The sequence below is a fragment of the Myotis daubentonii genome, chromosome 7, assembly GCF_963259705.1.
Source record: "Myotis daubentonii chromosome 7, mMyoDau2.1, whole genome shotgun sequence".
Lineage (NCBI taxonomy): Eukaryota > Metazoa > Chordata > Mammalia > Chiroptera > Vespertilionidae > Myotis > Myotis daubentonii.
In genome coordinates this window covers 94,600,771-94,615,845 of record NC_081846.1, presented here as the reverse complement: position 1 = coordinate 94,615,845, position 15,075 = coordinate 94,600,771, and the positions used below count along the sequence as shown (strand labels likewise).

Here is a 15,075-nt window from a genome sequence, read left to right as displayed (position 1 = left end):
AGAAAATTATATATATACTGAAATCTACATATAAAAGGCCTTATAGAAACTGAAATAATGCTTTCACACTATTAATTGTGACTATGTGTATGTAATACGATGGATTAAGTCGAATCCTGACTAGAATTTATTTTACTACATAGCGTTATCCTCTTTTTGTATTCATTTCAACTTCTCTTGTATTTTCTAGAATCATTTCATTCAGTGCCAGCGCATCTGATTGGACTGGAAAACATGAAATGTGTAGCTTCAAAACACAGCTGGAGCCAATGCCATTCTCCAGCCAGCTGGCACAGCCATTGCTAAAGAAAGCAGCTGACTTCTGTTTTGATAGAGTAAGCATTCCAACGTGTGCTGCTTGTAATTCACTCACCATCCAACAAACAAATTGGTCTTCAGGGAAAATTTCTCTTCACTACTGGCAGTACACCATGCAGATGCGTCGGTTACTCCATGTTTATTCCATTGTTTCCTTTTCTAGGGGTCCCTGTTCGGGCGCCAGATGCTGGGGTCCACCCCCAGCAGGTCCAGGGGTCCCCAAAGGTGTGTACGGAGTCGGCGAAGAAGGAATGACACGGAGACAGCGTTCAGTTGATCAGCAGCCTAGCCAGGATCTCTAGCCAAGTTCTGGTCAGGATCTCTAGCGAAGTTCTGGTTAGGAGCTCCAGCCAGGTTCTGTGTCCATGTTCTCTTGCTAGGTTCTCCAGCCAGGTTCTGTCCAGGATCTTTTGCCATGTTCTCTCACTAGGTTCTGTCTCTAGGTTCTGTCTCCAGTTTCTGTGCAGGATCTTTTGCCATGTTCTCTCCAGCGAAGTTCTTCTGTCTCTAGGTTCTGTGTCTGTTTTTCTCCAATATTTCTATATCAGCACAAAGACGTTCAAATTTCTAGTTCCACAGTTCTTTGTTTTTTAAATCCAGCAGTTGCATTTCAAAGTTGCCAATGTCAATATTTTTTTTATTGTTTCATTGCTTAAAGTATTATAAAGGGTATTACATATGTGTCCTTTTTCAATGTCAATATTAAAGGGAGAAAAATTTATTTCTGTTACAGTAACATTGAGAGGTTTTTTAACAAAGGCTAAAGTCGCTTTCCTGTTTCTGAATTCCTGAAACCTGTTGAGAAAAGCTTTCCTCACACTTAAAATACCACACATGGTATTTTGTGGAAGAGCTACACTCAAGGGGCCAAAGAGCCGCATGTGGCTCGCAAGCTGCGGTTTGCCGACCACAGCCCTGGCTGGTTTGGCTCAGTGGATAGAGCGTCGGCCTGCACACCAAAGGGTCTTGTGTTCGATTCCGGTCAAGGGCACATGCCTGGGTTGTGGGCTCGATTCCCAGTAGGGGGCGTGCAGGAGGCAGCCGATCAATGATTCTCTCTCATCACTGATGTTTCTATCTCTCTCTCCCTCCCCCTTCCTCTCTGAAATCAATAAAAATACATTTAAAAAAAAAGAAGTGACATCATTGGTGTGCTCAGCCCCTCAAGTCAGGACAGGCTTTCTGAGAGACATGGGTACTGAAGCAAGCACCGCGTGACCTCAAGAAGAGGCTTCTCAGGTAGAGTCGGACCACAGAGCCAGCACAGCACGAGGGAGGGCCATGGCCACAGGCAGGCAGGCCAGAGTCCAGTCCAGGGCTCCAAGGACGCCTTCTAGACGGTGCTATACTTTAAGAAAAAGACTTGGCGGAATCCCCCAAGCGCCACCCTCCCCACAGGCCCCACTCCTTCCTATCTCTAGAGACTTGATTCGGCTTCTGGAGCAGCAGCAGGTGCCCCAGGCTTCTTTATTTTAGGAAAGAACTTGGGAGATTCTGTACATCAACCTTGAGTATGTGGAGAATTGGGAAATGCTATTCTCTTTTAGAGGTAGAATAACATGAGTAATTCAGTCCACAAGAGATTCTCAGAGAATCTAAAGTACTCTAAAGGTTATAGGTCAGTGATGGTGAACCTTTTGAGCTCGGCGTGTCAGCATTTTGAAAAAGCCTAACTTAACTATGGTGCAGTGTCACATATAGAAATTTTTTGATATTTGCAACCATAATAAAACAAAGACTTATATTTTTGATATTTATTTTATATATTTAAATGCCATTTAACAAAGAAAAATCAACCAAAAAAAATGAGTTCGCGTGTCACCTCTGACATGCGTGTCATAGGTTTGCCATCACTGTTATAGAAGGTGGGAATTATTCTTTTGATTGAAAAAATGATACAGCAACAATAGTGAAGATATATTACGACCTTGTTCCGTGTTTGTATAATTACTGTGGCATCTGAGGAAGCTGAATATGAATTTGCCTTAAAGAATTAATATTCTGCCCTGTGCCCTCTGTCCCTCTCCCACCTCTGACTACATGTTGAGGAGCAGTGTCCATGTCAGCGTGGCTCCTAGACCCTCTTGTGACTCACCTGCCCCCAACCAGAAGTGGCCTCTGACTCTCTGTATTCTCCAGTAGCACTTTCTTTCCTACCACTCCCCACTTCCTGTCCTTTATTATGCAAAATAAGTCCAAATCTTGCATCAGTACTCCTGGTGAGCTCCCCTTGAGGATGGATTGATGACATTGTTTGTTTAGTTTTTGTTTGTTTGTTTGTTTGTTTTTTAAATATATTTTATTGATTTTTTACAGAGAGAAAGGGAGAGAGATAGAGAGTTAGAAACATCGATGAGAGAGAAACATCGATCAGCTGCCTCCTGCACATCTTCCACTGGGGATGTGCCCGCAACCCAGGTACATGCCCTTGGCCGGAATCGAACCTGGGACCCTTGAGTCCACAGGCCGACGCTCTATCCACTGAGCCAAACCGGTTTCGGCATTTGTTTAGTTTTTAAAAAATATATTTTTATTGATTTCAGAGAGGATGGGAGAGCGATAGAAACATCAACCAGAGAGAATCATTGATGCTCCCTCCTGGGGATTGAGCCTGCAACCTGGGCATGTGCCCTTAACCAGAATTGAACCTGGGGGCCTTCACCATAAACTTTTTAAAATTTTTTATTGATTTTTTACAGAGAGGAAGGGAGAGGGATAGAGAGTTAGAAACATCAATGAGAGAGAAACATGGATCAGCTGCCTCTTTCACACCCGCTACTGGGGATGTGCCCGCAACCAAGGTACGTGCCCTTGACCGGAATCGAACCTGAGACCCTTCGGTCCGCAGGCCGACACTCTGTCCATTGAGCCAAATCGGTTAGGGCTGTGGTCGGCAAACTGTGGCTCGCGAGCCACATGCGGCTCTTTGGCCCCTTGAGTGTGGCTCTTCCTAAGCCTTAGGAGTGCCCTAATTAAGTTAAGAACAATGTATCTACCTATATAGTTTAAGTTTAAAAAAATTTGGCTATCAAAAGAAATTTCATTGTACTGTTGATATTTGGCTCTGTTGACTAATGAGTTTGCTGACCACTGGGTTAGGGCAAACCTGGGACCCTTCAGTCTGCAGGCAGACACTCGATCCACTGAGCCAAATCAGCTAGGGCGATGACATTGTGTTTTTTTTTTAACCCTAGAGTGTTGTACATAAATGTTGACAGTGGTTTCCTGCATGAAAATGTGGGCAAACCAAGTACATATTGGGAACATTACTATATGTATTATTTGTTATTCTCCTCTCTTCACCTGTTGTCTTCTCTCCCACAGTGTGTGCAGAAGGTACCAAGTGCTGGGTCTCCAGGTAGCCCCTGGGCCAGCACACGGTAAGCAGTAGCAGTTGCTCTGTAAAGGCCTGCAGGACGGACAGAGGGACAGAGCCCGTTGCCCACACCAGCTGCTGCACGTCTCAGGTTCCCCTCAGTACCTCTGTTCACAGCTCCAATAAACTGTAGGGAAGCACTTCGGAACAGCAAGCTCTGCCAGTGCTACACAGTCTACCATTGCTTTACCTGTGGACCAAAACGGGGCCACACAATACATCTGACAAGCTCAGGGGCGGCCGCAGAGCAGTCCTTGCAAACCCGGAGGCCAAACGTAACGACACTGATAGTCTGAAGATAAGTTCCTGACTAAGAGCAAGTCATGGTGCGTAGTCACGTCCTAGGCCTTCACGAAGCTCGGTCTTTACCTTTAAGATGTCAAATTAATGTTCTTTTCCAGACTCTTCAAGGCACTCCCACAGGACAGCCGCAGACCACCGAACTCCTCATGGCTATTGTGTTGCCCACACACCATCTCTGTTAACCGCCCTGTAATGCCCTGGTGATTATGTTTTGTTAATAGAGTTTACATGTTCCCTAAACATTGTTTACTACTGAGTCAGGTCATGCACTGATTATGTCCTTTATTTTACAACCTTGTTTTCTCTGATGTTGAAAACAGCATCATTTTTGTATCATCCAAATGTTTCAAAAGATGTTAAAGGCCTTTCAGTATCATTGTCCATGTGCTCAGAAGTATCAGAATAATTCCCTACAGGGAGCATTTTGAGGTCTTGCTTCCTGACATGACACCAGTTTGGTTTAAATAAAAGCTTATTGAAAAAAATTAGCCATAACTAGATTGGCTCAGTGGATAGAGTGTCGGCCTGTGGACTGAGGGGTCCCAGGTTCGATTCTGGTCAAGGGCATGTACCTTGGTTGCTGACGGGGTGTGTAGGAGGCAGCTGATCGATGTTTCTCTCTCATTGATGTTTCTAACTCTCTATCCCTCTCCCTTCCTCTCTGTAAAAAATCAATAAAATATATTTAAAAAAAGAAAAAAGAAAAAATCCATTTATTTATTTATTTATTTAGAGAGAGTGGATGGGACAGTGGGAGGGGGAGAAAAAGAGAAACATCAATGTGAGAGAGACATATTGATTGGCCAGGGCCACGGATCGAACCTGCAACCCAGGTATGTGCTCTGGCCGGGAATTGAACCTGAGACCCTTTGGTGCGAGGGCCAACATTCTAACCATTGAACATGCTGGTCAGGGCTCAGGCTGTCAATTTCTGTTTCTGGAGGAGATCCTCCCTTTCTCATAATAGGAAAAATGTCTGAACATAAGGAGTTTCTGACCATCTGTCCTGCTGCCTGCAGACAAGATCCAATTGGAGGATGGTGCTGTGATTAATGCGCCCATTTTGAGGTCCTGACTCCCCAGGGGGGAACTTACATTGTGGTCAGACCGAATTACAATAGAAAATTAATCTTTTCTTTTTTAAGGTCGGGGTTGAATTGGGCCCCATTAGCCAAGATACAGGCCAGGGAACTCCCATCCTGCACAGAAGGTTGATTCCCCGTTTGGAGGTTACGAATTAGAGAGCCCAGCATCCTGGGGCCCACTGCAGAGCCTGGAGTCCAGCACTCGAGGACGAGTGCCTGACGCCTCAGCCATCTGGCAGGGACCAGACCATGGAATCTCACCATAGTCTCAGGGAGGAAGTAAACTTTCCCAGGTGATGGGTGTCCCTGCAGACCCGGGTCGGGGGATATGCCTAGGCGTCCGGGAGCAGGCAGGTCAGCAGGGCCAGAGCAAAGGAGCATAAAAGAAAGACAGCGAGTGTGTCCAGAGGTGATAACAGACTGAAGGGTTTCACAGCCAGAGGAGGGTTTTGTACAAGGTTCTTGCTGGGACTGTAAATAAGGCAGTAGCTGGCAAATGGAAGGACTCATGGTTTGAGGTAAATTTAGGGTGCCCTTTACCTCGTAGCTGTCTTGTATCTCGCATTTCTGTATAATGTCTTATAGTCTGTATGTCTCCTATTCCTTTTATAATGTCTACGCCATTTCTGCCGAACCCCTCTAGGATGGACCCCTACACTGAGAACTCCAGACTGTGGGAACGCTGTTGCCTGCCGAAAACCATGATACTGTAGAAATTCTACCTGCCAAGTGCTGTAGAGACCTGACCCCACTAAACTCTGAGACAGCGGTTCTCAACCTGTGGGTCGCGACCCCTTTGGGGGTCGAACGACCCTTTCACAGGGGTCGCCTAAGACCATCGGAAAACACATGTATAATTACATCTTGTTTTTGTGATTAATCACTATGCTTTAATTATGTTCAATTTGTAATAATGAAATTGGGGGTTACCACAACATGAAGAACTGTATTAAAGGTCGCGGCATTTGGAAGGTTGAGAACCACTGCTCTGAGTTTGTGTAGATTGTTTTCCTAGATACAATAGTAGTAAAGAGGCAAGCGAGAGTGTAGGCCAAGCAGTGCAGTTGGGCAGGTGAGGTGCATGTTAAATTGTAACAATGTAAGGGTGCCAAGAATGTGGGCACGGGGAGTCATGCCTGTGAGCAGAATTCTTTGGAAATCAATGTGGTGGCTTCAGTTCTTTGCCAGGTGCTCATAGTTACTGTAATTTTCTGCTCCCAGGAAGTCACCCCCTTTAACTAGAATTGCTGCCTCACCCTCCCAATCCAGGACGGGAAGAAGGGGAAAGCAGCCCTTTCTCTGGCCTGGTGGCTGGTGGCCTTACAGTTTGTGCAATCCAACTCTTGGTGCCTAAAACATGCTCCTGGGGAGAAGAGACCTCGGTTCTTGTCTTCTTGAGGAAGGATTTCAACCAAGAGACAAAGTGTAGAAAAGCAAGTAAGAACTTATTGGCCGCAGCAAAAACATACTCTAGGCAGTGAGACAAGGACGGGCATAGAAGAAGCAACGGGAGAGCCCAGGCTGGGCTGCTCTGGCTCCCTGGGAAGCCAGAGAAAAGGGGGGAAAGGGCCGTGGTGACAGGTTCAGGGGGTGAGCCCGGATGAGCTGCCGCTGCTGCCCATTGCTCCCCTGCTTGCAAGTCTCCTGGGGTCGCGGAGAGGTTTGGGATTTGTGCGGGAGGAGGTGGAGGAGAGGGGGAAGGAATTGGCAGTGTGCTCCCTGGAAGGAGAAGCTGCTGGGACCTTCATTTTCAGGGGTTTGAAAGGCTGGGCATTTAGGGGGCACTTAGGGGCTGGTCAATAGAATATTCATCAGCTTTCTGCTGACGTACCAAATGAGATTATTCCCTTAATTTGTCTGTCCTTGGGTGTGGCTGGCAAATGGCACTAATTGGATTTCTGTGATCTGTCTCCCTGAGAGGGGTGATTTAAGCTGTTTTCCCTCTGGTTGGGGAGGAGAAGTGCAACCCATTTACTCTTGTGTCTGGTTGGGGAGAGAGGATTTACCGGGTGGACACAAACTGCCGGGGATCGGTTTCCCTATTCCGCTTGTGCTGGAATTTTCCCAGCTGCTCACTCTGTATAACGGGTCACCGACCAGCTTCCACCAGCGGAGCGCCTGGGGCGAGTGAGCGCATTCCCGACCGCACCAGTCCTGCCGCGCTTCCCCAGGGACCGCGGCGAGGGCAGGGCCTGGGGACTCGGCGGAGAAGCGGAGCGCACCCCTCTGGAGCGGCCTCGGCCTGCCGGCCCCGCCCACCTCGAGGTCCCGCCCACCGGGCCCCGCCCCTTCCGTGGCCCAGCGGGAGGCCCGGCGCTTCCGCTTCCGGCGGTGGAAGTGTCCGCGCGGCGATGGCGGCGGGCGGCAGCGACCCGCGGGCTGGCGACGTGGAGGAGGACGCCTCACAGCTCATCTTCCCCAAAGGTGGGCCTGGGGCTGCCGAGCCGCCCCGCCCCGCCCCGCCCCGCCGGCCGCCCCCTTCGGAGGGGACGGAGCCGACACTCGCGTGGGGTCTGGACGGGCCTCGGGCCTTAGGAGAGCCCAGCGCGGGCTGAACTCGGCTCCTTCGTCCCGAGGGCACCGGGCTCCCTGCCGGCCGCGCCGAGACGGAGGGCGGGCGCCGGGCGGTCGGGTCGGAGAAACGGAAAGGGCGAGACCGGGAGGGGGAGGCGGCTCTCCCGCCCCAGTGCAGCCGCCGCGTGGTGTGCGGGCCGCGCCTGCGGGAGTGGCGTCCGGGTGCGCCGGCCGAGGGAGCCGCCTGGCGGGGTGGGCCGGCCTCCGAGGGCCGCGGGGCGAGGCGGGAAGAGGTGCGGAGGCCCGGGCCGGGTTTGGAAAGGGCGGACCCCGGTCAGGTGGCTGCACGGAGAGCACATTTTGCTATTTGGGAACTTCCCCTGTGCCCTGTGATGAAACCAAAAATAAAGAGAGAGCTTAAGGTATTAAAACACCCTATCTTGTAGGCACTGAAAACCAAAGCGAATGGAGGAAACCTTAACAATACCCGCCTTTTATTTATTTTTTAAAAATTTATTTTATTGATTTTTACAGAGAGGAAGGGAGAGGGATAGAGAGTTAGAAACATCGATGAGAGAGAAACATCCATCAGCTGCCTCCCGCACTCCCCACTGGGGATGTGCCCGCAACCGAGGTACATGCTCTTGACCGGAATCGAACCTGGGACCCTTCAGTCCGCAGGCCGACACTCTATCCACTGAGCCAAACTGATTAGGGCACAATACCCGCCTTTTAAAAAAAATCGTGTAGCCGAAACCGGTTTGGCTCAGTGGATAGAGCGTCGGCCTGCGGACTGAAAGGTCCCAGGTTCGATTCCAGTCAAGGGCGTGTACCTGGGTTGCGGGCACATCCCCAGTGGGGAGTGTGCAGGAGGCAGCTGATCGATGTTTCTAACTCTGTCTCTCTCCCTTCCTCTCTGTAAAAACTCAATAAAATATATCAAAAAAAATAATGTAATTTTATTTATTGTGAAACTTTATGTAATTATTTAAAATTATATAATTAAAATTATATTTAAAATGCTGTTACTATTTTTTAAATAAATTTCTATATTGGTTTCAGAGAGGAAGGGAGGAGAGAGAGACATCAATGATGAGAGAGAATCATTGATCAGCTGTCTCCTGCATGCCCCCTCCTGGGGATGGAGTCCGCCACCTAGGCAAGTGCCCTAATCAGGAATCGAACCATGACACTCAACCACTGAGCCACACCAGCCAGGCCAGTTTTTTATTTCATAGATTCAAGTGCAAATATTTTCATAGAATAGCTTCACAGAAGTTTTTTTGTATGATGGCAATATACATGTGTTTCTTTTTAAAAGGGTAATAACTAAGAAGGAGATGGTCTTCTTAATTTCGTGATAAATTAAGCCAGTTTTTTGTATTTGTATTTCCTCTGGGTACTTTTTTTTTTTAATACATTTTATTGATTTTTTTTTTTTTTATAGAGAGGAAGGGAGAGAGATAGAGAGCCAGAAACATCGATGAGAGAGAAACATCGATCAGCTGCCTCCTGCACATCTCCCACCGGGGATGTGCCCGCAACCCAGGTACATGCCCTTGACCGGAATCAAACCCGGGACCCTTCAGTCCGCAGGCCGACGCTCTATCCACTGAGCCAAACCGGTCTCGGCTCCTCTGGGTACTTTTTATTTAGTGTTGTTTTCTTTTTACAGTCTGAAAATGTTTTGATAAAAGCAGGTAGCATCTGGTACACATGAGAATTTTATTGAATTGGGTATAATTAGATCGTAGATCCTATCAAGCTATTATCTTTAACTCTCAGCTGATACAGGCATATAAAGTATTATGTATTTTAGAACAACACTACTTAAGAGATAAGGAAAGACTATGCTATGGCATGTAAAGTAAACAAATGTGTGAAAATAATTGTAGGACTGAAACCTTCTGAGTACTTTTAATAGTAGTTTTCACAACCATTTTTGCCCACAAATAAAATTTATCCTTTGTGTGATATAATTAATAGCAACTCTTTTGAAAAAATTAGAAAGTAAGTCATTTTTCTAAAAAGGATTATATCATCCTAGTCACTCCCTCCTTCAAGTAAAGAAATCCCCCCTTTGCCGTAACCGGTTTGGCTCAGCGGATAGAGCGTCGGCCTGCGGACTGAAGGGTCCCAGGTTCGATTCCGGTCAAGGGCATGTACCTTGGTTGTGGGCACATCCCCAGTAGGGGTGTGCAGGAGGCAGCTGATCGATGTTTCTCTCTCATCGATGTTTCTAGCTCTCTATCCCTCTCCCTTCCTCTCTCTAAAAAGTCAATAAAATATTTAAAAAAAGAAAAAGAATCCCCTAAACCGTTTTGTACTAGAGACAGATGTGCAGGAGAACACCACCTGAAATGGTCACCATATCATACAACATGAATGGGTGCAGTGAAAGCTCCTCAAGGTCATTCCCGGCTGAGGTGCTGGCCAAGGACCTGTTTTCCTTGTCAGAAGAGGGTAGTGAATTGTGGCAGTTGCTCTTAAAATCCTGCACAGGGGGTTCATAACTTACAGATCCCCTGATCTATTTCCTTTCCTTTTCCAAATAAATTATGTATAGTGTGAGTGTGAGAGGTTACATCTAAAAATGGTGGTTGTGATTAGCTATCGGTAGAGGTCTTGGGTCCTAACTCTCCATAGATACTAAAAAGTGTTTGAGCCACCTCTTCTCTTCCCATTTATTATTATTACTAGTGCCCCGGTGCACGAAATTCATGCACATTAAAAGGGAGTTAATTAGAGCAAATATTTTAATATTGGTATTTGCCCTTTCTGTATAATAGAAGTGTCAGAGATGAAAGAAAATTAGTAAAATGTATATGAAAATCTCCCTCCTGTCAGGGTCCGGGTCGTGCTGCGTGACCCAGAGTCAAGTCTCTGCCCACCTGCGCATGCCTCTAAAGTGTACAAGACCCAGACCCAGCCGGCCCCACCCCCATCAAGCTCTGTAGGGTGGGGGGGCATGGCCTCAGGTCCTCCACTGGTGAGGGTGTATCGACCATTTGCATATTAGCTCTTTATTATGTAGGATTTTTTAATCCTCACCCAAGGATATGTTTATATTTTTTTTTGTTGTTGTTATTAATCCACATCTAAGAATATTTTTTCCATTGATTTTTAGAGAGAGTGAAGGGGGGCAGGGGGGAGAGGGAGAGAGAGAGAGAGAAAGAAAGTTTGATGTAAGAGAGACACGTTGATTGGTTGGACTCAGGCACCCCTCTCTTAGGTCCTCCAAGTCACAATTTGGCTACCTTGTTCTTTCATTGATTGAAAAGAGCGAGGGTGATGTGTAAATAGTACTTGGGCATTGCCTTCAGTGAGGAATAGTGACAGGTGATTAGTCTACTGTTGTCCTAAGCTCCATCCATTACATTTCACAGGTAAATTTGTTTAGTGCTGAAAGGTAGGCATCTCTAACTTTGGGCGATTTTCCAGAAGCTTTAAAAATATCAACTGCCCTGGCAGGTGTGACTCAGTTGGTTCAGTGTGGTCTCACACACAGAGACATCTCCAGTTCAATTCCTGGTCAGGGCATATGTCCGGGTGCTGGCTCAATCCCCCGTAGGGGGCGTGCAGGAGGCAACTGACTGATGGCTCTCTCCAATGTTACTCGCTCTTCCTCTCAAATTAATAAAAACACATACATACACACACGTATACATAAAAACAGCAGCTGTAACAAACTTGGAGGTGATTATTAGTAGCTTGTTGACTCTCTTAATTTTCATTTCCTAAGGCTATATTAATGCTGTTGCCTCAGAAGCTGAGACTGACCCCTGTTTAGCTTGTTACTCTCACTTCAGAAATTTGGGGTCTTATTTTCTGATATTAAATGTGTTCTCCATTCATTGTTCTGAGGCAATAATTTATTTTTAAAAAAATATATATTTTATAGGTTTTTAATATGTTGCTATCTCTCTTCTGGCACCCCCATAATTTGGATGTTGGTACGCTTGAAGTTGTCCCCGAGGCTCCTTACACTATCTTCATATTTTTGGATTCTTTTTCTTTTTGCTTTTCTGGTTCGGTGTTTTTTTTGTTTTGTTTTGTTTTTAAAATATATATATTTTATTGATTTTTTTTACAGAGAGGAAGGGAGAGGGATAGAGAGTTAGAAACATCGATGAGAGAGAATCATCGACCAGCTGCCTCCTGCACACCCCCCACTGGGGATGTGCCTGCAACCAAGTTACATGCCCTTGACCGGAATCGAACCCGGGACCCTTCAGTCCCCAGGCCGACGCTCTGTCCAGTGAGCCAAACTGGCTAGGGCTGGTTCGGTGTTTTTCACTTCTTTGTATTTCAGATCCTTGACTTGATTCTTGCGATTCTCTAGTCTGCTGTTGAATCTCTGTATAATATTCTTTTTTAAAAAAAATATTTTATTGATTTTTTTACAGAGAGGAAGGGGGAGGGATAGAGAGTTAGAAACATCGATGAGAGAGAAACATCGATCAACTGCCTCCTGCACACCCCCTACCGGGGATGTGCCTGCAACCAAGGTACATGCCCTTGGCTGGAATCGGACCTGGAACCATTCAGTCTGCAGGCCGACGCTCTATCCATTGAGCTAAACCGGTGGAGGCTGTATAATATTCTTTATTTCAGTCAGTGTATGCTTAATTTCTAGTTGGTCCTTTTTCATATCCTCGAGGATCTCACTAGATTTATCGAGGGTCTCACTAAATTTATCGGCGGTTTCCAGAAAATTCTTGAAAAACCTTATTACTATGGTTTTGAACTCTATATCCTGTAGTTTGCTTTCCTCTATTTCTGTCATTTGTGACTTGTTTCTTTGTCTCCGCATTTTTATGCTTCCATGTGTTGGTAGAGTGGCTTTGTGTGCTAGGTGTCCTATAGGGCCCAGTGGCTCAGCCTCCCCAATAACCTGAGATGGACACTCTTGGTGCACCCCTTTGTGAGCTTTGTAGTTAAGCTCTTGTTGTAGTTAACCCTTGATTGTTGTTGGTATCAGTGGGAGAACTTCTGTGAGACACCCTTCTGGGGCAAGACTTGGTTCAGTGGGGCTTTGGTCGTCACTGAGTCTGCCTCCTGAGTTTGTCCCTTATGGATCTGAGGAGTTGTAATCTGGATGGTCCCTTCTGACCACTGGGTACATTGGCTCTTGGATCTCTAAGGAGGTGCTAATTTAGCCTCTGCCTGAAGCTACCCAGCAGAAGCTATGGAGGGATCTGCAGATTCCTCTTCTTTGTTTGGGGTTTGGAGGTGCCTAGATGAGGCCCAGATGTGAAGCAGTGCAAGCTGCTGTGGGGCCTTGGGCCTTCTTTTGGAAGTTCTGGGTCTCTCTGACCCAGATGCAGATTGTTAGGTAATTTTCAGATTGCAAAGGTCCAGGCTTTTCATATGCAAAAGCCTCTGGGCACAGCTTGGGTGGGTCGGGGTCTCGGGATCAACAGGGTGGAGCAAGCAGCTATGGCTGATCCTTAGTCCTACCCTAAGGGGCCCTGCATCTCAGTGTCCCGGTAATCGCTGCAAGCACCTCTGAGAGAAAGCCGCCCTTGAGTTCTGACCGATGCCAGACAGTCCATTTTCTCCCCGTATGAGTCTGGGTCCCCAGAGACTCGCCTGGAACTGGAGTTCAGAGCTTGAGACTCTCTCCCGATTGAAAAAGACAACTGTGTCCTCAGTTGCCATGCCTTTCCACGTGCGCCTCCATACCTCTGCACTTTACTTCCGCACCTCCTCTGAGTCTCAGTGTGCTTTTCTCTTTCCTTCTGGTTGTAGAATTTCCACTCAGGCAGCCTTCCTGTGGTTCTGGATGATGTCCGTTTTGTCTTTTAGTTGTATTTTTGAAGAGCTTGTGCGAGGCAGCAATTTCCGGTGTTTACCTATGCCGCCATCTTGGTTTCTCCTCTCCCTTCCTCTTTGAAATCAATTTTAAAAATATAAATAAATAAATAAATAAATTAGGTTTAGTTGATAGAGTATTTGGACTATGAAATATAGAGGGAATGGGTGTTTTTATCTACAAGCTCAATTCCTATTATATATAATAAAAGAGAAACATGGTAATTGGCCGTACGTCCACTACCCTTCCCATTGGCTAATCAGGGCGATATGCAAATTAACTGGCAGCCAAGATGGCGGCCGGCAGCCAGGCAGCTTGAAGCGAACATGAGGCTTGCTTGCTTCAGTGACAGAGGAAACCAACGTTCCCCTCCTGCCTTGCCGGCCTCTGAGCTTGCAGTTTGAAACATTGTTATAAATATAGAAGCTAAACAAAACCACAGAAAACTGCTTTCAGCCAGCTGGGATCTCAGAGCTGGAGTTGATACAGTGTTTCGATTATAGAACCCAAACAAACCAGATACCTGCTTTCAGCAGCAGAGGCCTCAGAGCTGGAGCAAGAGCTAAAGCTGGCCCAGTATAAAAAGAAAAAGAAAAAAAGGAGCAGTTGGGAGCCTCAGTCACCCGCAAGCCTGAAAACAGCCCTCAGCCCCTCACCCAGGCTGGCCAGGCACCCCAGTGGGGACCCCCACCCTGATCCAGGACACCCTTCAGGGCAAACCAGCCAGTCCCCAACCACGCACCAGGCCTCTATCCTATATAGTAAAAGGGTAATATGCCTCCTAGCACCGGGATCAGCGTAGCCGAGAGGCCTCCCGGCACCGGGATTAGCGTGACAGGGGGCAGCGCCCAAACCCCTTGATTGGTCCTGCTCTGTGGGTGATAGAGGGTAGCGCCCCAACCGCCCCCCCCCCACAGGCCCTGCTCTGTGTGTGATGGGGTAGAGCCATAACCTCCCCATTAGCCCTGCCCTGAGTGTGACAGTGGCGGCGCCCCAACCCCTTGATTGGCCCTCTCTGTGGGTGATAGAGGGTGGCGCCCCAACCCCCTGATCCGCCCTGCTCTGTGTGTGACAGGGGGCGGTGCCCCAACTCCCCTATCGGCCCTACTCTGTGAGTGACAGGGGGGAGCTCCTCAACCCCCTGATGGGCCTTGCTCTGTGCATGACAGGGTACGGAGCTCCAACCCCGATTGGCCCTGCTCTGTGCGTGACGGGGTGGCGCCGCAACCTCCCCATCGACCCTGCCTTGAGTGTGACAGGGGACCGTGCCCCAACCCCCCAATCGGCCCTACCCTGAGCGTGACAGGGTGGCATCGCAACCTCCGTATCCGCCCTGCTCTGTGCATGACGGGACAGCGCCCCAACTCCCCAATCGGCCCTGCTCTGAGCCCGACCAGGGGCTGCACCTAGGGATTGGGCCTGCCCTCTGCCACCCAGGAGTGGGCCTAAGCCAGCAGGTTGGTATCTCCCGAGGGGTCCCAGACTGCAAGAGGGCACAGGCCGGGCTGAGGGATCCCCTCCCCCCCCCCCCCCGAGCGCACAAATTTTTGTGCACTGGGCCTCTAGTTATATATAAAAGCCTTTAAAACATCAATTGCCCTGGCAGGTGTGACTCAGTTGGTTCACTGTGGTCTCATGCAAACAGAAATGTATTTTGGGGTACA

At 47.8% G+C, this 15,075-nt stretch overlaps 1 protein-coding gene across 1 annotated transcript in view; it reads left to right on the top strand.

The window, feature by feature from the left end:
- The first annotated feature begins 7,371 nt into the window (after positions 1-7,371).
- POLR2D (RNA polymerase II subunit D) overlaps positions 7,372-15,075 on the top strand; it is a 31,457-nt gene continuing 23,753 nt past the window's right edge. The window contains exon 1 of the mRNA XM_059704806.1: positions 7,372-7,506. Within this exon, the coding sequence (XP_059560789.1) occupies positions 7,434-7,506 (73 nt within the window). The 5' untranslated portion in view covers positions 7,372-7,433. The remainder of the gene's footprint in view (positions 7,507-15,075) is intronic.